The 24,535-nt window shown below is 38.6% G+C and overlaps 1 protein-coding gene across 9 annotated transcripts in view; it reads left to right on the top strand.

Annotated features, from left to right (window-relative positions):
- Nucleotides 1–24,535, top strand: part of DENND1A (DENN domain containing 1A) — a 527,315-nt gene that overhangs the window by 24,030 nt on the left and 478,750 nt on the right. For all 9 annotated transcript variants that reach the window (XM_044926324.2, XM_044926331.2, XM_044926328.2 and 6 more), the window contains exon 2: nt 16,923–16,993. In XM_044926324.2, coding sequence (XP_044782259.1) covers nt 16,923–16,993 — 71 coding nt within the window. The remainder of the gene's footprint in view (nt 1–16,922; nt 16,994–24,535) is intronic.

Raw genomic sequence — 24,535 nt, 5'->3', positions numbered from 1 at the left:
AAGATACTTTTGTGAAATTCAGAAATATTTCCTACCTCACAGTATTGTCATGTGGATAAAAATGAGGTGTGTTGTATAAAGAGCTTTTGTTCAGTGCCCAGCCCTTCTGCGATAGTTCAATAAATGGTAAGTATACATACATGGCATGCAGGGTGATTAAAGTTTGATAAGTGCAATGTGACTGTAATACTGTGTGTGTGTTTTGTGTGTGTGTGTGTGTGTGTGTTGGTGCGGAGGGTGGTGGCAGATGAAGCTGAGAGGTCTAGCCAAGACTGAATTGTAAACAGCCTTGCATGCATGCTAATGAGTATCTTTATTTCTGATTGCATTTGGGAGCCTTGGAGCTTATATTGTATTTTTTGTCTTTATTTTCTAAATTGTGTTGTGGCATTCTGAGCTGTAGCTTAATAGTTAGGAGCATGGACTTGAGTGAAAATGTGTGGGTCCTAGTCCCAGCTTCCTCATTTCCTACATACCTGACCTCAGGCAAGTACTTTAACTTATCTGTACCATAGGTTCGTTATTGGTAAACTGGATAATAAACATTTTGTTGTTGTTCAGTCATGTCCAGCTCTTTGTGACCCCATGGACTGCAGTACGCCAGGCTTTCCTGTCCTTCATCATCTCCCGGAGCTTGCTCAAACTCATGTCCATTGAGTCGGTGATGCCATCCAACCATTTCATCCTCTGTGGTCCTCTTCTTGTCCTGCTTTCAATCTTACCCAGCTCAGGGTCCTTTCTAATGAGTCAGCTCTTCCCATCAGGTGGCCAAAGTATCGGAACTTCAGCTTCAGCATCAGTCCTGCCAATGAATATTCAGGACTGATTTCCTTTAGGATGGACTGGTTTGATCTCCTGGCAGTCCAAGGGACTCTCAAGAGTCTTCTCCAACACCACAGTTCAAAAGCATCAATTCTTCAGTGGTCAGCCTTCTTTATAGTCCAACTCTCACATAACATACATGACAACTGGAAAAACCATAGCTTTGACTAGACAGACCTGACCTTTGTCTGCAAAGTAACATCTCTACTTTTTAATACACTGTCTAGCTTTGTCATGGCTTTTCTTCCAGGAGCAAGCGTCTTTTAATTTCATGGCTGCAGTCACTACTTTTCAGTGATTTTGGAGCCCAAGAAAAGAAAGTCTGTCACTGTTCCCATCTTTTTTCCCCATCTATTTGGCATGCAGTGATGGGATTGGATGCCATAATCTTCCTTTTATGAATGTTGAGTTTTAAGTCAACTTTTTCACTCTCCTCTTTCACTTTCATCAAGAAGCTCTTTAGTTCCTCTTCGCTTTCTGCCATAAGGGTGGTGTCATCTGCATATCTGAGGTTATTGATATTTTTTCTGGCAGTCTTGATTCCAGCTTGTGCTTCTTCCAGCCCAGCGTTTCTCATGATGTACTCTGCATAGAAGTTAAATAAGCAGGGTGACAATATACAGCCTTGACATACTCCTTTCCCAATTTTGAACCAGTCAGTTGTTCCATGTCCAGTTCTAACTGTTGCTTCTTGACCTGCATACAGATTTCTCAGGAGGCAGGTGAGGTGGTCTGATATTCCCATCTCTTGGAGAATTTTCCACAGTTTGTTGTGATTCACACAGTCAAAGGCTTTAGCATAATCCGTGAAGCAGAAGTAGATTTTTTTTGGAATTCTCTTGCTTTCTCTATGATTCAATGGATGTTGACAATTTGATCTCTGGTTTCTCTGCCTTTTCTAAATCCAGCTTGAACATCTGGGAGTTCTCAGTTTACTTACTGTTGAAGCCCAGCTTGGAGACTTTTGAGCATTATTTTTCTAGTGTATGAAATGAGTGTAATTGTGCAGTAGTTTAAACATTCTTTGGCATTGCCTTTCTTTGGGACTGGAAGGAAAACTGACCTTTCCAGTCCTGTGGTCACTGCTGAGTTTTCCAAATTTGCTGGCATATTGAGAGCAGCACTTTCACAGCATCATCTTTCAGATTTGAAATAGCTTAGCTGGAATTCATCACCTCTGTTAGCTTTGTTTGTAGTGAGGTTTTCAAAGGCCCACTTGACTTCACACTCCAAGATATCTGGCTCTAGGTGAATGATCATACCATTGTGTTTATCTGATTCATGAAGATCTTTTTTTGTATAGTTCTTCTGTGTATTCTTGCCACCTCTTCTTAATATCTTCTGCTTCAGTTAGGTCCATCCCGTTTTTGCCTTTATTGTGCCCATCTTTGCATGAAATGTTCCCTTGGTATCTCAGACTTTCTTGAAGAGATCTCTAGTCTTTGCCATTATGTTGTTTTTCTCTATTTCTTTGCATTGTTCACTTAGGAGGGCCTTCTTATCTTTCTTTGTTATTCTTTGGAACTCTGTATTCAGATGGGTATATCTTTCCTTTTTTCTTTAGCCTTTTGCTTCTCTTCTTTTCTCAGCTATTTGTAAGTCCTCCTCAGACAACCATTTTGCCTTTTTGCATTTCTTTTTCTTGGGGATGGTTTTGATCACCTCCTGTACAGCATTACGAACCTCCACCTGTAGTTCTTCAGGCACTCTATCAGATCTAATCCCTAGAATTTGTCACTTCCACTGTATAATAGTAAGGGGTTTGATTTAAGTCATACCTGAATGACCTAGTTGTTTTCCCTACTTTCTTCAATTTAAGTCTGAATTTTGCAGTAAGGAGTTCATGATCTGAGCCACAGTCAGCTCCCAGTCTTGTTTTTGTTGACTGTATAGAGCTTCTCCATCCTTGGTTGCAAAGAATATAATCATTTGATTTTGGTATTGACCATCTGGTGATGCCCATGTGTAGTGTCATCTCTTGTGTTGTTGGAAGAGGGTGTTTCCTATATGTTTGTTCCAGATGTTCAAGCTGGTTTTAGAAAAGGCAGAGGAACCAGAGATCAAATTGCCAACATCTGCTGGATCATGGAAAAAGCAAGAGTGTTCCAGAAAAACATCTATTTCTGCTTTATTGACTATGCCAAAGCCTTTGACTGTGTGGATCACAATAAACTGGAAAATTCTGAAAGAGATGGGAATACCAGACTACCTGACCTGCCTCTTCAGAAACCTATATGCAGGTCAGGAAGCAACAGTTAGAACTGGAGATGGAACAATGGATTGATTCCAAATAGGAAAAGAGTACGTCAAGGCTGTATATTGTCACCCTGCTTATTTAACTTCTATGCAGAGTACATCATGAGAAACGCTGGGCTGGAAGAAGCACAAGCTGGAATCAAGATTGCCAGGAGAAATATCAATAACCTCAGATATGCAGATGACACCACCCTTATGGCAGAAAGCGAAGAGGAACTAAAGAGCTTCTTGATGAAAGTGAAAGAGGAGAGTGAAAAAGTTGGCTTCAAGCTCAACATTCAGAAAACGAAGATCATGGCATCTGGTCCCATCACTTCATGGAAAATAGATGGGGAAGCAATGGAAACAGTGTCAGACTTTATTTTTGGGGGCTCCAAAATCACTGCAGATGGTGACTGCAGCCATGAGATTAAAAGATGCTTGCTCCTTGGAAGAAAAGCTATGACCAACCTAGGCAGCATATTAAAAAAGCAGAGACATTACTTTGCCAACAGAGGTCCATCTAGTCAAAGCTGTGGTTTTTCCGGTTGTCATGTGTAGATGTGAGAGTTGGACTATAAAGAAAGCTGAGCACTGAAGAATTGATGCTTTTGAACTGTGGTGTTGGAGAAGACTCTTGAGAGTCCCTTGGACTGCCAGGAGATCAAACCAGTCCATCCTAAAGGAAATAAGTCCTGAATATTTGCTGGAAGGTCTGATGCTGAAGCTGAAACTCCAATGCTTTGGCCACGTGATGTGAAGAGCTCACTCATTTGAGAAGATCCTGATGCTGGGAAAGGTTGAAGGCAGGAGGAGAAGGGGATGACAGAGGATGAGATGGCTGGATGGCATCATCGACTCAGTGGACATGAGTTTGAGTAAATTCTGGGAGTTGGTGATGGACAGGGAGGCCTGGCCTGCTGCAGTCCATGGTGTCACAAAGATTCAGACATGGCTGAGTAACTGAACTGAACTAAACTTGCTCCAAAGGTGGTCTGTGGATTATTTTTTCTTCCAGTTGGTTTTGAAGTTTTCTGAAGGGCCTTGAACTTAGGCTCCTTAGGTATTCCAAGATGCCTTTCCTTATATTGGTGACTTTATATCTGTGATTAAGTGCCATCTGTCAATAAATCTAGAGTAAATCTATAATAAACTATGTGAAAGGTAAAGATGTTCTATTATAAATTAAAAACCGTCATTTTATTATTTATCTGTGTGAGTGAGCATATCAGCTGTAGCTGAAAATCTTATGGAAATTTAGTTTTCCTGTCTGTCAATGATATTTATATTAAGGGAATAACAAACACTTGAATAGGTGTCGGTGGTAGGTCACATAGAACTTAGTCCTAAACACTTGGAGCTGAGGTTTCCCAGTCAGTATTTCAGGTAATCCCACATACTCCGGGTCTTTCTAGGGTCAAACAAACTCTTGTATTGGCTTTTCTGTCTCCCTCCTCTCTATGGGCTTTTCCTACTTGTGGTCGATGTTGGTGTAGACTCACCTGGGGAACTTAACATTTTTTACTAGGACCCCACCCTGGATACTCTGAATTAGAATCTCTGGGACCTGGGAATCTGTGTTTTCAAAAAGATTCCTCAGGTGAGTTTTGTCAGTTACGGGGGAGCCTGGTGGGCTGCCGTCTCTGGGGTCGCACAGAGTCGGGCACGACTGAAGCGACTTAGCAGCAGCAGCAGCAGCAGACCTAAGTTCTAGAAAAAGTCACATAACTGATTGTAGCTCTGTGACTCAGTTCTGAATTCTTAGGGGAGAGAATTTGATTGACTCAACTTATTAGATATCAAGTTGAGGTCCCCCCACTTTTTTAAAAGGAGAGGTGTGTGTGTATGTCTCATAGAGTTACAGTATGCATATATCTACTTCTTAGTGATGGATGAATAAGTAGCAATTTTGAAGGTTGTTATTAAAATTGAATGTGGCTGGATGTATTTCCCCAGGTCACAGAAAAAATAACTAAATGTTATTTTTAAACAAAATTCAGTTTTAAGCAAAATTTTCCTATGTTGAAAAGAAATTCTTAATTTGATGTAATCAAATCTATCATATTTTCACATTATGGTTTGTGCTTTTGAAGTCGTAAATCTTTAGCTGTCCAAATCTATGATTTTTGCTTTGGACGCCATTAGAGAAGGATTACAAAGAAATTTTTAGAAGGAGGTCATCTGGAAATGGAAGAATTGTAGATAGGAAAGAGAAAATGAGTCTATCTCAATTTAAATTCCATATTCTTTTCTATGTAGATAGTTGTGTTGTCTTCAAATGGAACAATTTATTTTTTTCCCTTCCATTTCTTATGATATTTCTTTTTCTTGCCTTATTGCCCTGCTTAGACTCTCTAGTGTGATAGAGAAGTGGTGAGGGTGGATATATTTGCCTTGTTCCCAATCCTATAGTCAGTCTTTCACCATTAAGTATTACATTAACTATAGGTTTTTTTGTTGAGTTCCTTTATTAGGTTGAGGAGGCTAATTTTCTGAGCTTTTTTAAAAAATTATGTTGAATTTTATTAAGTGCTTTTTCTGCATGAATTGATGTAATTATGATTTTTCTTCTTTAGCCTAGAGAAAGAATATTTTTCTTCTTTAATATGATGTCGACTTCATTGATTTTTCAATATTGAGCTAGTCTTGCATCAGAGGAATAAACTCTACTTGGTCATATTGTATATTATTGAATTTACTAAAATTTTGTTAAGGATTTGTGTGTCTATATTTGAGAAGGATATTGGTCTATAGTGTGCGTGTGTAGAATTTATTTTTTTGGTACTATCTTTGTCTGGTTTTGTTATCAGAGTAGTACAGGCCTTGTAAAGTGAGTTGGAAAGTGTTTCTTCCTCTCGTTTTCTGGAAGATATTGTATAGAATTGGTATTAATTCTTTAAAAGCTTAGAATTCTCCAGTGAAATTGCATCTACTGAGATGATCATTTTCCTTTAGTTAATGTTGTTACCATTTCTGATGTTCTTTATTCCTTGGTATGGATTTATATTTCCATCTAGCATCATTTCTTTCTGCTTGAAGGACTTCTAACATTTATTACAGTGCACATTTGCTGGTGATGAATTCTTTCAGCGTTTGTAATGTCTGAAAAATCTTTATTTTGCCTTCACTTTTGAAATATTCTCTGGGAATAGAATTCTAGGTTGTCAGTTTTTTCTTTCAGTACTTAAAAGATGTTGCTCTGCTTCTCTTTTGCCTTGCTTCTGACAAGAAATCTGCTGTCATTCTTTTCTTTGCTCCTGTGAATGAAACATGTGTGTTTTGTTCTGCTTTTAAGATTTCTCTTTATTACTGGGTTTGAGCAACTTACTTATCATTTGTCTTAGATTTCTTCATGTTTCTTGTGCTTGGGTTTGTTGAACTTTTTGGATTTGTACATTTATAGTGTTCATCAGATTTAGAAAGTTTTGACCATTATTTTTTTCAAATATCTTTTCTGCCCCTCCCCGTTCTGGGAATTCCAATTCCTGATATTTGAGGCTGCTTTAAGCTGTCCCACAGGTCATGATCCTCTGTTTTGTTTTTGAGATCTTTTTTCTCTATTTGATCTTGGATAAGTTTTAAAATAGTGTCTTCAAGTTTACTAATCTTCCGCAGAGTTAACTCTGTAGTTAGGCCTATTTAGTGCATTTTTCACCTCCTATGTTGTAGCTTTTGTCTGTAGAAATTCATTTGGTTCTTTTTATAATCTCCCATGTCTCTAACTTTTTGAATGCGCAGAGTACAGTTATTACAACTTGAAATGTCTCAACTGCTAGTTCTAGTATTTATGTCAGTTCTAGGTTACTTTTTGTCTTCGTTATTGGTTGTTTTTTCTTGATTCTTTGCATATCTGGTAATTTTTTATTGACTGACAGGCATTGTGTATTGTACCTTGTAAGGTGCTGGGTAGTTTTGTATTCTTGTAAGTATTCTTGGGCTTAGTTTAGTAGTGTGAGGCAATCATGGGCTCATCTCATTTGTTTTCCATATCTCAAGGGATTGCTGTGGTATATTGCCTGATGTTTTGAAAACTGTTGTTTCATATATTTTTTCAGTTATTGACACTTTCTGGGTCATGCTTTTAAGGTTTGTTAGCTAAAACTGAAATAGGACTTGGTCTGGGGATAATTATTTCCCATTGCTAAGGTAACACCCTACTGTGTTCTCTGCCTCATGCACTGTGAGTCATGAGGGTTTGTTTGTTTGTTTCGTTTTGTTTTTTAACCTTGGTTGGTGGAAACAGGGATTATTTTTGTCCCTTTGTGAGTACCAGGCTATCTCTGAGATTTATTCCTCTAGCACAAGTAATTTACACACACACACACACACACACACACACACACACAAATCAATACTGAAGCTGTATACTCAAGGAGGGCCCTTTGCAGGTCTCTGGAGTTCTCTTTCTATGTAGCTCTCTCTTCTCTAGTACTCTGTGCTGAGAAAAAGCAGATCTAATAAATAAATAATAAATAAAAAGCAGTTTATAATTCCTGAATATCCTTGAACTTGGATAATCAGCCCCTTGCTTTCCTGGGGTCACAGTGCCTACGATGATGGTTTGACATGACCCTGCTCTCCCACTGGGGTTTTCCTGGTGATTCAGAAAGTAAAGAATCTGGCTGCAATGCAGGAAACCCGGGTTCAGTCCCTAGGTTGGGAATATTCCCTGGAGAAGGAAATGGCAACCCACTCCAGTGTTCTTGCCTGGAGAATCTCATGGACAAAGGAGCTTGGCATTGGGCTACAGTCCATGGGGTCATAAAGAATCGGGAACGACTGAGCAACTAACACTTTCACTTTTGCTGTCCCACTGCCCTGTGGATGCCCCAAATGCCCTCTGAATCCCCAATATGCTGGGCAAGTCTCCGACCCCACATAGTCAGCCTCCTCATCCCTGCTCTGGCTCACCACCTGTCTCTAGGGTCCCTCTGCTCGGACATGCTCCTCACTCTGTCGGGCTCTGACACTCATGCTGGACTATCCCTCCATGGCGCACTGTTCACGCTCTACTTGTGTTTTAACATCCTGGTTGTTTCTGCCCTTGAGCACTGATGCTCTTTTCACCCCCACTCAAGTTCTGGCTTCTCATCCCAGGGTGCTTCCCCTCAGTAGATGCCTTCCTCATTCACTCTGATTTGACATTATATTGGCCAGGCCACCTCCCAGTGTGGGCCTTGCTCACGATCTGATGTCACTAGTCTGGTCACCCCTCTGTAGAGACATTTTCCTCACCCTGCTCAGGCTTTAACATCTCATGCTGAGCCATTGCCAACATGGGCATCTGCCCTCCTCTGCCCACATGATAGTTTTAGGAGTAAATTGTTCAGAAAGAGCAGAAGAAAACTTAGGGGAGGCTTTTAAAAAAGTTAAGGGCAAAGGTATTGATAAGGAAATGGATGCCATCTTTGCTGATGCTATTAATATGATTAGAGAGTCTAGATTTTGCACTGTTGCTCAGCACAGGAAAGAACTTATTAAAAGTGCGTGGAGTACTGTACATTGTGGAGGGGTACGTGGGCTCTATCTGCTTGGGATCCAGCTTCTTCGAGTTAACTTACTTTGCACATCGTGGCGTAAGAGTCTTTGCATAGGACTCAATGGGTAAGGTAAAACTTTGTAACTCCTCTCACAGCAATATCTGTGTATCTTTATTAATCTGATCCTGAGAACATTATTAGAAATGAAAAGTTAAGTGCAAAATCTTGAAATGACATGTTTGTATAATTACACAACTAAGTTAATCATTTTCTGACAAGTCTCGACAATGACAGCGTTCTTCTATGGAGGTGTTAACTTGTTATGGGTTAGAAAGCACCCTTTGATACAGCATTTTCAGCCTGGAAAAACAGCTTTAATTTCAGAGGCTATTGAAACAAATGGAGACTTGTTGGAAATATTAACACTACCTTTTTGTGTGTTTATCTAGCTTAAAGGAATCAATGTTTATTAGGTGATGTATGCTAGCACATTCTGAAGTGTATACAGTTTCTTTTGACCGTGTTGTCAACTTTAAGACAGTTCAATTGGTATGAATTTTGAAATGCCTCAGCCCCCTCAGCATATCAGTTTGTAACTAAGGAGACAGTGTGCTGAAGTTTTACCCTAGTCCATAGAGAATAGGCTGCTATTTTGCTTTAGAATACTAACTGCTGTGAATATCTGATAGCTGTGAAATAAAGGGTCCCAGTACTGTGTATGTCTCATTTAGTACTTCTAAATAACACTTAAAGGTATGAGGGCCTAGCATTATGGCATGGTTACATTACGCAGCAAAGATTCATCTTGTGAGGAGTTAGTGTTACATTTTTCTCCTAATCTCATAATACATTGTAATCGAAGAAAAGTAGGTCCTAATTGAAAGCTGATGATCCAGCAGAGTGATCAATAACATGATGCTTTTTAAAGAAAAAAATTAGCTTTCCTGCTGCCTGAATATTGTCAGAGCTTTTGTCTGTTTCATGACTTCAAGCTGAGTGTACTTAATCATGTTGATGACATGGCCCTGAGCACTGAGCATGGCCCTTCCAGGGCATCGCCGAGAGTGTTCAGAAGAGGGTGGTATTGAATAGAAATCTCTCTTGGCTTACTCTCAGTCTTCATTCTCCCAGAGGCAAGAACTGAGCAGACCTCCCTTCCTTCAAACACATTTTAACTGCTTGTGTGTCATTTTTTTGTATTTAAGAGCAGAGACTGTTGTCAGCAGGTGTGACTTATTGATACCTTTGACTCCAAAGGAAAACATCTTTAAAGAATAACAGTCAGGGATAAGCAGGGCATTTTCAGTAGCATACTTCTTGTTAGAGAAAGAGAAACAGTTATTGGGAATTAGAAACTCTGTGTCACATGTCAGAGGAAAACTCATTCATCAAACTTTTATTGTGCCAGGTTTATGACTAGGCATTTGAGAAGACAGTTGGTGCCCTCAAGGAGCTCCCAGTCTAGTGGGGAAGACAGATACTTAATTAGAGGCACAGTGGTGGTTCTGGTTACACATTGGGATAAGTTGGGGAGGTTTAAAAAAAAAACAAACAATGCCTGGAGATTCTGATTTAATTGTTTTGGGGTGTGGTCTGAGCCTCAGGACCTTTAAAAGCTCCCCAGGTAATTGTAATTGCATCAGGGTCAAATGTGTTAGAGCTGCAAAAATGTGGAAGTGCAATAGCATTTGCACAGAGATGGGAGCACAGTGGAGAGGCACTTAACTCAGTCTAGGATGTGAGGGTAGGGGGTTGAGAAGGCTTCCCAGAGAGGAGGAAATGCCTAAGCTAAGGCTTGATGAATGAATTTGTCAAGGGGAAAAGACTAGAAAGACAGTTCTTTGCAGAAGAGCAGCTGAATAAGGTAGAACTGTAAAGTGGTTAGTGCTTTTGGGTGATTCATGCTGATTCTGCCATTTCCTTGCTTTGACTTTGGCTAGTTTATCTTCTGAGTTTCAGGGTCCTTATCTCTAAACTGGGGGTAATAACACTTATAGGGTTGTTGAAGGTTAACTGAGATAATGCATGTAAAGTGCTTAATCATGTAATCGTGCTTTGCACATACGAAACAGTAGGTACAAGTAGTGGTATGGTAATGATATTGTCACTAGAGAATTGGAGCATGGTTTGTTCAGAGAGCTACAAGTAGTTCCCTATGGCTGGATCTTAGGGTGCAAGACCACTCAAGGAAAGGGTGGATGGCAAAAAAAAAAAAAAAAAAGAGCTTGGCTGATGGGCAGAGTTCCAGATCATGGAGGTATAGGAGTGTGAGGCAATTGATGATGGGATATCATGGCAGAAGCAGGACATTTTCATGGTAATATGTTAAGATACAATGTGCTCTGGGAAATCTTGGGTCTGTACTGGAAACTGGCTCAGAACATTGTATTCTTAGCATCATTCGGTTCAGTACAGTCGCTCAGTGGTGTCCGACTCTTTGTGACCCCATGAATTGCAGCATGTCAGGCCTCCCTGTCCATCACCAACTCCAACTCAAGCTCACGTCCATCGAGTCGGTGATGCCATCCAGCCATCTTATCCTCTTTCGTCCCCTTCTCCCCCTGCCCCCAATCCCTCCCAGCATCAGAGTCTTTTCCAATAAGTCAACTCTTCGCATGAGGTGGCCAAAGTACTGGAGTTTCAGCTTTAGCATCATTCCTTCCAAAGAACACCCAGGACTGATCTCCTTTAGAATGGACTGGTTGGATCTCCTTGCAGTCCAAGGGACTCTCAAGAGTCTTCTCCAACACCACAGTTCAAAAGCATCAGTTCTTCGGCGCTCAGCTTTCTTCACAGTCCAACTCTCACATCCATACATGACCACTGGATCATTACATGTACTGAATTGGCAGGAGTGTTACTAGGACAGAAATTGGATTTTCAGTTCCAAGTAGTTGAAAATATTAAGCATCTTAAAGAGTAATGGAGGAAGTAAGTAGTCTCAAGGTAGTTCCACAGAGTCTCTGGAAATTGTTGTTGTAGTAATGGTTTAATGAAAATATTAAGTCGCTTGGTCATTTGCATTTAGAGGAGAAACTTAAAAACTTATTTTTTGATTTGCATAGAAGTAGAAAATGCTTCTATCTTCATTGACTTCAGTGGCCCTTATGTATATTGCTTGGTGTGTTATTTAACTTGTCACAACATTAATCACTACTTCTTCTATAATACAACATGTAAATGATCATGGATAAGTATGACAATAACATATATAGTCTGGTTGGTTTTTAGTGTGGTAGTCAGCATTTTTTTTTTTTTTCCCCTGAAGAAACTGTCATAATCTTTGGCTCCATGTAATAGAACTCTGGCAGCTATTTGAACTGAGTAAGAAAGTTAGGTAGGTTTATAATTGATTAGAATGAGACAATGATTATGGATAACAGTAGAAGAGAAGTTAGCGTCATTGTTTCCACAAATACTTTTATCCTTTGAAATCTTTTATTGCAAAAGCACTGTTGATATGGATTATTGAGGTACACCTTATGTTTATTTTATATTGTATGTACTAATTATTTAGATGAAGAGTTCCATTTAACTAGATCAGTGGTTCTTAAACTGTGATCACTAGTTCAGTAGCATCACTATTATCTGGGTACTTATTGGAAATGTCAATTCTTGGGTCCTGCCCCAGGTACCCTGGAGGTGGGGCTTGAAATTTCATCTTTTAATGTGCTGAAGTTTGAGTCACAGAAGTGTATAATCACTCCTATCATTATTGAAATTTTTTAGACTCCGGGAAGGCTAGTCTGTACTTCCTTTATTCCTTTCCAATATTTGATTCTGGCTGTGTGCCGGGGACTGTTTAGGCACCTGGGAAACACTCGTGGGTATGACAGACAAAAATGCCTGCTCTCCTGCAGTTTACATTTAGAGGAGAGAAACAAGATTGTGATTGCTGTGATGTGTAGAATTAAAATTCAGTGGTAGAGAGTGTGTTGGGGAAGACTTTTGGAGGAGGTCAGGTATAAGTTGTATTTTGAATGACAGGAAGAGCCGTCTATATGATGATTAGTGTAAAAGGCCACAAGATAGAAATGAATTAGATGTGTTGAGGGGCAGACAGAAGACCAGTGTGGCTAGAATGCCGTGGGCAAGAGGAGAGAATTCTGAAATGCAATTGGAGAGATAGGCAGAGGCCAGATCATGTAGGACCTTATAAGGACTTTTTTCCTCATTTTTTTTTTAAATTGTACTAAATTGCATATAACATAAAATTTACCAGACTGGAAAAGGTCAGTTTTCATTCCAATCCCAAAGAAAAGCAATGCCAAAGAATGCTCAAACTACCGCACAATTGCACTCATCTCATGCTAGGTAAAGTAATGCTCAAAATTCTCCAAGCCAGGCTTCAGCAGTACGTGAACTGTGAACTTCCAGATGTTCAAGTTGGTTTTAGAAAAGGCAGGGGAACCAGACATCAAATTGCCAACATCCGCTGGATCATGGAAAAAGCAAGAGAATTCCAGAAAAACATCTATTTCTGCTTTATTGACTATGCCAAAGCCTTTGACTGTGTGGATCACAATACACTGTGGAAAATTCTGAAAGAGATGGGAATACCAGACCACCTGACCTGCCTCTTGAGAAACCTATATGCAGGTCAGGAAGCAACAGTTAGAACTGGACATGGAACAACAGACTGGTTCCAAATAGGAAAAGGAGTACGTCGAGGCTGTATATTGTCACCTTGCTTATTTAACTTCTATGCAGAGTACATCATGAGCAACGCTGGGCTGGAAGAAGCACAAGCTGGAATCAAGATTGCCAGGAGAAATATCAATAACCTCAGATATGCAGATGACACCACCCTTATGGCAGAAAGTGAAGAGGAACTAAAAAGCCTCTTGATGAAAGTGAAAGTGGAGAGTGAAAAAATTGGCTTAAAGCTCAACATTCAGAAAACTAAGATCATGGCATCTGGTCCCATCACTTCATGGGAAATAGATGGGGAAACAGTGGAAACAGTGTCAGACTTTATTTTTTGGGGCTCCAAAATCACTGCAGATGGTGATTGTAGCCATGAAATTAAAAGACGCTTATTCCTTAGAAAGAAAGTTATGACCAACCTAGATAGCATATTCAAAAGCAGAGACATTATTTTGCCAACAAAGGTCCGTCTAGTCAAGGCTATGGTTTTTCCAGTGGTCATGTATGGATGTGAGAGTTGGGCTGTGAAGAAGGCTGAGCACTGAAGAATTGATGCTTTTGAACTGTGGTGTTAGAGAAGACTCTTGAGAGTTCCTTGGACTGCAAGGAGATCCAACCAGTCCATCCTAAAGGAGATCAGTCTTGAGTGTTCATTGGAAGGACTGGTGTTGAAGCTGAAACTCCAGTACTTTGGCCACCTCATGCGAAGTGTTGACTCACTGGAAAAGACTCTGATGCTAGGAGCAATTGGAGGCAGGAGGAGAAGGGGACAACAGAGGATGAGATGGCTGGATGGCATCACCGACTCGATGGACATGAGTTTGAGTGAACTCTGGGAGTTGGTGATGGACAGGGAGGCCTGGCATGCTGTGATTCATGGGGTCGCAGAGAGTCCCCATGAGGTGAAATGTTGATGATCTATCAAGGACAGTCGGTTGGGGATGCTGAGAATCATTGAGATTCTGGATATATTTTAATGATTAAATCAACATAATTTGTTTGATTGATTTGGCATATAAAACAGGACTGAAGGGTGATACTAGATTTGGTGTCTTTTGTTTGTTGTTGTTGTTGTTTTTTTTTGCCTGCGTAACTGGATATCAGGAAGTGCAGGTTTGAGGAAGAAAAGTGCCATTTGTTAAGCTAAAAATTCTTGAAGATCCAGATGGGGATGTTGAGGAGGCAGTTGGATGAGGGAATCTAGGGTCAGGGAAGAAGTCAGGTTGGAGACAGGACTTTAGAGCTCATCAGCATTTGCCTGGTAATTAATACCATGAGACTGAATGAGATCATTTAGATAATGAGTGTAGGCAGGAAGAGGTCTAGCACTAAGTTCGAGGGTAGGAGAGTTTTGTCTGAGAAGGAATCAGCAAAGGAGCAGCCAGTAAGGTAGCAAGAATACCACTAGAGAGTGATGTCTTGGCAGGCACATGAAGAAAGTGTTTGGAGGAGGGCAAATCGATCAGCTGTGTCAAATGCTGCTGAGAGGTTAAGACAAGCATTTGAGATTGACCATTTTGGCACATTTTAGCAATGGGGGGGGGGGGGGACACTGGTGATCATGACAAGTTGTTTTGGTGGTGTGGTGAGTTCAGAAGCCTGGCCGAAGTGTTGAAGAGAAAGGGAGAAGAAGCAGAGATAGAGTTTAGACACCATTAGAATGTTCTTCAGTTAGACAGCAGATCTGTACAAAACACCTTAAGTTAGTGGCACAAATTAATGCTCCACTGTTAAAAAAACAAATTTGGTATGTAACACCTTTGCATGCTCATGTTTGTTCCTTTCAGTTTTTTAAATAGAGAAAAATAAACTTAAAAGTGGACATTTGGGTTAAAAAAAATGCATGGAATCTTTGAGGAATCTCCATGGAGTCCTAGGGTCCCGCAGAACACACTTTGAAAGCCGTTATCTTAATCCAGAGGAATGAAATTCTGAGATGAAATTCAGCCAGTTGCAGAATAGGCTTAAAGATATTTCTAGGTTTTAGAGGGAATCTTCTTGGTGCTCTTTAGATGAACTTAGAATATTCCTTTCTTTCAACAAACCCTCTACTTTTAGATCATTTGAATCAAGGGATGTTCCATATGGTGTTTTCCGCAAATGTTTTGGTGACCAAAGGATGCTGACCTTGTTGGTCTTTTTGTACCCTCTTGCAGGGGGAAAAAAAGTACAAAAGCATTTTAAAATAGCTTTCTTAAAACTTGAGTTTACTTTTAGTTAAGTAAGATACTCTGCTTTATTGTCTAATTTAAAAATTATATTTGACAAAGGTATATTTAAATCCCTTGAATTTTAGAGCAGGCAACTCTTTTCACTGTAGGTACTTATTTAAGGCACATTTGAAATTTCTCTTCAGTAAGGAAATGATGGTTCTTCACAAGAGAAATAGTAGATCCCTGACTTGCAACTACTCCTGAGAAATTGGCGGGAGTATTACAATATTGAGTCCAAGATGCCATTATTTATAAGATGCGCTGTTACTATATGTACTACTAAGAAGAATTGCCATTTAGACTTGTAAGATGCAATAGACTGTAAAACATGGGAAAATGTGGGAGACAAATTTCATCTTAGAATCAATGAAACCCAGAATTTGAGTGCCTGGAGGTCTGAGTTGCAGTTCTGGCTGTGTTTCTAACTAGTTGTGAGACTACCAAGTCATTTAGACTCTCTCTGCTTTAGATTCCTCACCTGTATGGTGAGGGTGATGACTGATCCACCTACCTCATAAGATTATAATGAGGATGAAAAGAGGTAAATGAGATAGTTATTTTGGAAAGTGGAATCTGCTGGGCAAATTCAAGGTATTTAGTTGATTGCAATTCCCTTAGATCTGATTAGGCAACTCAAAGTTTCTTCTCTGAGCTTTGTTGTCAGGTTTAAAATAGAATTCAGTCATAGACATTTGAATGTGTAACATTTTCTTCTGCTAAATGATTTTCTTGCAATCTGGAAATAATCTTTTTATTGTAGTTTTAGAATCAAAGAGAAAAGAGAAAATACAAAGATAATATAACCCCGATGTTCTTGTCACTCAGAATGAACAACTGTTAACATTTTGTTAGTGCTGTGATCTTTTTAAAACTTAATATGAAATATTCATGACATAAAAAGGTAAAAGGATATAGTAATGAACATTCATATACTTGCCATTGCCAATGCAGGGGAAGCCTCCCCCCACCCCCCACCTCCCCCCACCCCCCGCCGTGAGGAAACAGTATCTTAAATTTTAGATTAGCATCCTGTCTTCATAATAGCCTAATGAGATAGGATGCTGTTTCTCTTGAGTCTTTAACACCTGTAAGTAAGCAAGTTAATGTCATCACCTGAATATTTTATCCTGGAGTATGAGGGAGCACGTTACATTGTGCTAGTGTTGCCTTGGTTTGAATTTCTTCAAAGTTTTTCTTTTGGTTTTGGAGATCCATCTGTATAAATGGGAAATATAACATCTGTAAAATCATAACAACGGCTAACCTATTATGTGCTAGACATTGTATTTAGGCAATTTTTGTTTGTTTTCTTTACATTTCACAATAATAATTCTGCTTAGGTATTTTCATTTTATAGATTAGGAAGGCTATGGCTCAGAGAAGTTGAGTAACTTGTCCAAAGTTCCACGGCCATTAAGTTGGAGAGCTAATGATTTTAATCAAGGTTTGCCCTGTTTTACAGCCTGCATATTCTGTTCATGCTGCCTTAGTCCTTGTCAGTAATCACGGTCTGTTTCTTTTGTAGGCAAAACCCAGAGACCACCTTTGAAGTGTATGTTGAAGTGGCCTATCCTAGGACAGGTGGCACTCTTTCAGGTATGCATGTTTCATTATGATATGGCATGTTTGTTTATTGTATGACATAGCCATGTACATTGGATAATATGTGAATATTCTAAACTTTTATTTATCTTTAAGTGTGTTTAAGTGTCTTTCCCTTTTATCTGTGCGCACATCATCCTAGGGAACAATTTAAGAGTCATTGCTTTAACAGCCTTGAATTATGGCTTTATTCATTGTAACCATTGGATTTTAGTTTGTATCTTTCAGAGATACCTGGAAGTCAACATTTTAGTATGAACTATTGTCACCTTGCTAATAAAGAGGGTTTAGAATTAGGTTATAAAATAATATAAAGGGAAATCTCTGCCACTAAACTGGGAGGAGATGTTTGAAATAGATTTAATTCAGTAAATTTTATGTCAGCTGGTTAAAAAAGAGGTTGAAAATTAGTTGAAGGAAACACCTCCTCTGGCTTTAGCTTTTGGGCTAATTTGCACACGTATTCCTGGACAACAGGGTCTTGGATAAGATTAGAGTATCTTGTTCAGGCTGAGTAAATCACTTTTTGACCTAAAATCCTTCCTGGTTAATGAGCAAAAATCACCTTCTGGCCTAGTGTTCTTTTTCTTGGTACCCAAGACAGTGATGTGTTTGCCAAAGATATATTAGGGAGCAGCTCTTGGTCTACACAACAGCAGTTGTGTATATTTATTTGGTGTATATTTATTTGGTGTTTATGGAGAATGAGTTTATTTGGATTAGAAACTTGGAGTAATCAGGATTCCAGTGGTAGTTACGCCTGTCATTGTCTGTACAACCTTGGGCATATTTTCTACTTCATTATTTTACTTAGATTGTAATGCTCATAACATAGTTACCTTTTTGTTGAGTATCTATTGTTCTGTTGTCTACATGATTGATGTACCTAGTAAGTACTTACAGTACAACTCTTAAAGATAGTTGAATGGCATCTCCATTTTGCCTATGAGAAAATAGCATCTGAGAGGTCAGATAACTTACCAAGATCTTACAGCTACTGTGTGGAATAGCAAGGGCTTTTGGTTCAAGTCTTCTTCCTCTAAGTTGCCTTCTTGAGGACAGTGACCATGTTATACACATCTCTCCATGGCATCTCCAGGGCTTTGTACAATGTCACTAGCATTTCTTAGATGCATTTCTCAATATCAAAAGTGAAAACTGTGAGCTTCACTTTCTGAATTAATGAGACATGTTATAAACTTATTAGCATTTTCCTGATAGCTCAGCTTGTAAAAAATCCGCCCGCAGTGCAGGAGACCCCTGTTTGATTCCTGGGTCAGGAAGATCCCCTGGAGAAGGGATAGGCTACCCACTCCAGTATTCCTGGGTTTCTCTGGTGTCTCAGACAGTAAAGAATCCGCCTGCAGTGTGGGAGACCTGGGTTCGATCCCTGGGTGTTTCACTTTCTGAATTAATGGACATGTTATAAACTTATGGTCGTTCTGGAGCTAGAATGTTAATATTCATCTTAAGTTGTGCCTCTAACTGTGCAAACTACTGGATTGAGAAGGGAGGTAGCCGATACTAGGGGTGTTCGAGCTGTGGTACCTCTGTGAGCCCACTTGACAGAGTAACTAGCTGGTGATGGCTGTGATTTGATAGATTTAGGGACAAAATTTTTTCTTATTTCTACAGTTGCTAATGTTCCCCCTTTCAGTGCTGTAGTTATTTCCTCCCAAAGTTAAAATGAATTTTTTTTTTGGGAATATGAACAAAGTTTAAGTACAAATAAGATGGAAGAGTGTACAAAATGAAACGTCTTTACCATATCCTCTTCTCCCAGTTATCTAATTCCTCTTCCTGTAGGCAACTCTTGTCTCATTTAACCCCTTTAGTTTACTTTTTAAAAACTTAGAAATTTGAAAATATTTTAAAAGATAAGTTACAGGAGTAGTTAAGTGTATACTCGCTTTCCTTAGAGTCATCAGTTGTTACTGTTTTGCCTTATTTGCTTGATCACTGTATTTTTTTGCTAAACATTTTGAGAATAAGTTGCAGACATTGTGACCCTTCACCCTTAAATACTTTAGAATATATCTCCTAAGAATAAGGGCATTTTCTTAAATAACTGTAGTCCCATTACTGAAGTAAGAAAGTTAATGTCTTTTGTCCATATTTAATCAGTTGTCCCAATAATATCCTTTATAGCACTTCCCCTCTCTGATCCAGAATCTGATTCAGGATCATGTAATCCATTTAGTTTTCACAGCTGTTTAGTTTCTTTCAGTCTGGAATAGTTTTGCAATCCCTTCCTCCCTTTTTTAATCTTTATGTCATGTTTCTGAAGAACCTAAGTCTCTTGTTTTGTAGAAAGTCCCTAGGTTTGATTCTATCCTCATGATTAGATTCAGGTTATGGATTTTGGATAGGAGTATTTCAAATATCATATGTGTCCTTCTCAATGTGTATCACATCAGCAGAGATGTGATGTCCATTCCATTATTTGTGGGAAAAAATACATTAAACCTTTGTGTACAGTTTAATAGTTACAGAGTGAGTATCTTTGTTACTGTTATCCGGGTGAAGACATAATATTGCTTGGTTCTAAGGAAATTCTGGTCCTGGCAAGAGAACTCCTGCCCTTGCCCTATGCTTTGGCCCTTTTCTGAAGTGCCCTTTTCAGGCAAGTCCATAGGGTCTGTGGGACATGCTTAGATCGTGAATCCTTCCATCCTAGACAAACTGTGAGTAGCTCACATCTAAGAATTTCTTGACCCAGTGGCCCCAGAGTCTTATTTCCAGAGTCTGAGTCTTCCCTGGGGTCTGTCCTTCTGAGGGTCAACTGGCTGCTGGTATACACACCCCTAGACCCAAAGGGTGGCCTCAGGGTATCTGTTTGTGGGGAGTAGGGGATGGCATGGAGCTTGGACTTGGGAGTGGAGGCGATTGCATCCCTGTGTGTGAGGTTCCTGGCACTGTGGGATGGAAAAGGGAGAGATGGCCAATGGCCAATTTTCTGTGAACCATGTTCCTACATAGAACTCTCAGGAATTCAAGAATTCTCAGTGTGAATCTGGCCTTCCAAGTACTTGTGATAATGGAACATATTTAATAATTTATTAGCTTATTTCACATCTTTGAAATGTTTAGACATATGATTTGTGGACCTCAGTTTGTACTCTTGCCTAGGCCTAGGCCCTGTAAATGTTAGAGGTGGGGCTGGCCAGCGCCCCAGAAGTCCCTGCCTCCCTTTTTCCAGAGGTAACTACTATCCTGACTTTTATGATACTCATTTCTTTGTTTTTCTTTGTAGTTTTACCATATAAGTTTACCTCCTTGAAAAATTTAATTTAGTAATAATGCCTGTTTCTGAGTTTTATAGAATTATTCTGTATGTAGTTTTGCTGCTTTTTTACTCAAGTCTGTAAGGGTTTTCTGTGTTGCTGTGTATACGGTGGTCATTTATTTTCATTGCAGTGTAGAACACTTTAAGATTATATCACAGTTTATCCTACTGTTGAAAGGACTTGAGGTTGTTTGCAATTTTTGGCTATTACAAGCAATGTGGTGGTGACCTTTATATCAATACCTAAATCCTGGTGCATGTAAACATATACATAGGATGTATACCATACTTGATTACTGGATCACGCTAGCTTGTTTTTCAAAGTTGATCTTGCTTATCTACACTACTTCCAGTGGTGTTTGGTCTTTGTTGTTCAACATCTTTACAGTCCTTAATACAATTAGATTTGGTGTTATTTTCCAACCTGATAGTTGTATAGTAGTATCTCCTCATTGTTGGTATTTGTATACTTGTCCAGTGACTAATGAGATTGAGCACATGAGCACCTTTTCATACACTATTGACCTCTCAAAATATCTTCTTTTTTAAAGTGCCTGTTAAAGGCTTAATCATTTTTAAATTTTTTCTGTCTTTTTTGTGTTGTTTTATAAGAAACTGTACATTATGTAGGTTATCTGATCAGGTGGGTTGTAGATATTGTCTCCTACTCTATAGTTTGTCTTTCACTGTCTGGTATCTTTGATCAAAACTTCTTGATTTTCATACCTACAGTTTATTGATATTTTCCTACTCTACAGATATGAAGCTATTGTCCTATATTTTCTTCCAAGAAACTTGTAGTTTTGTCTTTCACATTCTTTAATATGTCAAGTATTTTAATTTTCTATTAGATGATTAATGTCCAGAAAAGCTAAACTTAAATTTGATTCCTTATCCAAAATTTTTAAAAATTGGGAAACTAAATAAAGCCGAATTACTAAAATATGCTGTTCTTCTACATAAAACATGTTTTTATAAAATGGTCAGGTACTTCTAAGTAACGCCTAAAAAATTACCTCACGATAAAAGGATGACAAATGTGAGAAAGACCAGTAAGAAATATTACTAGATGTTAAAGACAGTTCTTTTCCCCATCCATTATTTTTCGTGTATGAAGTCGTGAAGGTGTTGTTAACTGTCATGTGTTCTGTGCTCTGAAGAGCATTCCATAACATCCATGGAAGAGACATGTAATTTGTCCATTCTACTTAGATACTGCATTCAGACCTATGACACTGAGTGGTACCTTCTCCCAAAGTTTGTGCAAATAAAATTTGGGTACGCACACTGAACTCACGGTACCGCTTACTTTGTTTGGGAATTCCTAGGATTTCCCAGTTGCTAATACCAGTGAATAAGCTGTCAAATATTTGATTTTAGATAACTTTTGTCTACTACAACCTTTCTTTTTTCTAATACAACTTATATTTGCCTTTTTCAGATACTATTTAATGCATTATTTTTGCCATTTAGATGACTGTAAAGAATCTGTCTTAAAATTAGTCTTTGTTTCTTGGATCTGCATCTCTGATCTCTGCCAAAATACCTGAATAAACTTAGGTATAAACCTTACGCTATATACAGTACTAGTGTCTGGGCATAATCTTCTCTTTGAAGTTTGTTTGCATCCCCCAGAGGGATTAATTCCCTGCTGTGAGAAGGTGGGTTAGAGAGCACTGAAACTACTTTATGGGTCTTTAATTGGAGGAGTCAGTATAGGTTTTGTTCTATAAATGTCTGTGAGAGTTTCATTCTTACGATTTTTCTTGTACTGTGATATATTATGTTCTCATTGTAAAAAAAAAAAATACACAAAATTCTCCACTTGAGTATGTATTAGCAGATTATCATAGTGTATATTTTTTCTATTTTTCTGTAAAAGTTTAGTAGCTGGTTTTTGTACTAGTTTTTGACCACGTGTAAAATTTTGAAAATTATAAAGAAGAGAAAAATTATCACTCAGTAATAACTAATGTTTTGATTTATTTTCTTATAGCCTTGTGTGTGTGTAAATATATAAACTCCCCCCAAACTTATGTTACATGTATGTGTTTTCCTTGTTCTCCCTTGAATCATTAAACTTTTCCTAAAATTATTAATACAGCTTTTTAAAAATCAATTTAGTTGTTATAAATTATGACATCATATCTATGTGCTATATTTACTGATAATTACATCTTTGGATTGGTTCCAGGGTTCTCCTGTTGTAAATAATGCCAGTGAATATCTTTTGTGTATAATCTTGTTATTTAGGTATATGGTTTTAATGTTTAGAAAAAGAAGTTAGATCATTTTGAGTGGATCTTTGATCTACTTTGTTCTTATTTTTTTTTGTTGTTCTTATTTTTTTTAGTGCCTTTTTCTGCCAGTTTCATTTTGTGTTCTCCAGTTTGTCTATTTGTTCAAGAACCCACCTTACATAGGGATCCCAGAATAGGAATACAGTCACCTCTGGTTGTGAAAATTCCCAGAGTTGAGTTCAGTCTATCTGACTGAAGGTCTCGAAAAAGGGTGCTCTTGCAAGAGAGATGAGCCTGCCCAGTCCCTTGATCAGATGGCACTGACCATGCTTACACTCTGGAATGCATATCAGACACAAGTGTTTCGTTACAGCTGGCATCTCTGAAACTGCTGTAAGCACTCTTCTTGGGCAGTTGCTTCACACTGGGAGTGGCAGCATGAGTTTCTCAAGGCTGTTCCCAGACCAGCCTCCCTCTGTCTGCTCTTCTCCCAGTGTTTTTAATGCACTTTGGCACCCCACTCCAGTACTCTTGCCTGGAAAATCCCATGGACGGAGGAGCCTGGTAGGCTGCAGTCCTTGGTGTCGCTAAGAGTCGGGGACGACTGAGTGACTTCATTTTCACTTTTCACTTTCGTGCATTGGAGAAGGAAATGGCAACCCACTCCAGTATTCTTGCCTGGAGAACCCCAGGGACAGAGGAGCCTAGTGGGCTGCCGTCTATGGGGTCGCACAGAGTCGGACACAACTGAAGTGACTTAGCAGCAAAAAGATGTAGATAGTCAAGTTGAGAAACTGTTGTGAGAACTCTGTGAAAAGAAGGCTTAAGATGTGATGCTTTGGTTGACTGAGTTTTTCAGCTACCTTGGAGTTGAGCAGTAATCTTAAAAAACAAAACAAAACATCTGGCTTTCAAATCTCTCCTAAGTATCTGTTCACATTTCTGTATTAGCAGTTTCATGAAGAAAACTGAGTGTTGGCTCACTTAAAATAATTGAGAGCCAGATTTGTTCTTAAGCTTTCATTTATAGGACTCTGATTCTGGGATCTTCGCCTGTGATCAGTGTATGATCATCATTAGCTATTTTAAAAAAATTGACTTGAAAAATAAACAATTTATGCTGTCTCTTTAAAAGACGAAGAGGAGGAAAAAGCCTTTTTTGAGAGTTGTTTTCCCTCAGATTAAAATATTCTTAAGAGGTATTAACAAAATTTATCATCTTCTTGTTTTCAATAATAATTGGATAATAAATCACTGCAAACTTTTAAAGAATGGTGATAAAATAGCTAACATTCATTGAGTCCTTATTATATCCCAGTCATTTGTAGTACTCCTTTTTAAACCTTGAATAACCCTCTAAGATGAGTCTTACTTTTGAGGAAACTGAGGCTCGAAGAGTTTAATGTATTTGTCTAAGTTGGACAGCCACAAGTGGTAGAATCAGGACTTTAACTTCATTCTCATGACATCTTCCCCAGAATAGCTGTCTAATATGACCTGCACATGCAGTAAAGAATTCAGATATATAGGAAAAGAAAAATCAGGCTTATAGAGAAAATAAGGGGAGAGACAGTTTTCATTCATGAAAGTTGCAAATTTCTTTTTTTTTTTTTAATTGAAATTTAGTTGATTTATAATATTGTTATTTTTAGGGGTATAGCAAAGTGATTCAGTTGTATATATACACATACATACAACTGAATCACTTTGCTATACCCCTATATACACATATATACACACATATATATACACATACATACAACTGAATCACTTTGCTATACCCCTATATACATATATATATACACATATATATACACATACATACAACTGAATCACTTTGCTATACCCCTAAAAATAACAATATTATAAATCAACTAAATTTCAATTAAAAAAAAAAAGAAATTTGCAACTTTCATGAATGAAAACTGTCTCTCCCCTTATTTTCTCTATAAGCCTGATTTTTCTTTTCCTATATATCTGAATTCCTTACTGCATGTGCAGGTCATATTA

Source organism: Bubalus bubalis, chromosome 12, assembly GCF_019923935.1.
Source record: "Bubalus bubalis isolate 160015118507 breed Murrah chromosome 12, NDDB_SH_1, whole genome shotgun sequence".
Taxonomy (NCBI): domain Eukaryota; kingdom Metazoa; phylum Chordata; class Mammalia; order Artiodactyla; family Bovidae; genus Bubalus; species Bubalus bubalis.
The sequence above is the reverse complement of the archived record's forward strand: the minus strand, read 5'-3'. Positions and strand labels throughout refer to the sequence as shown.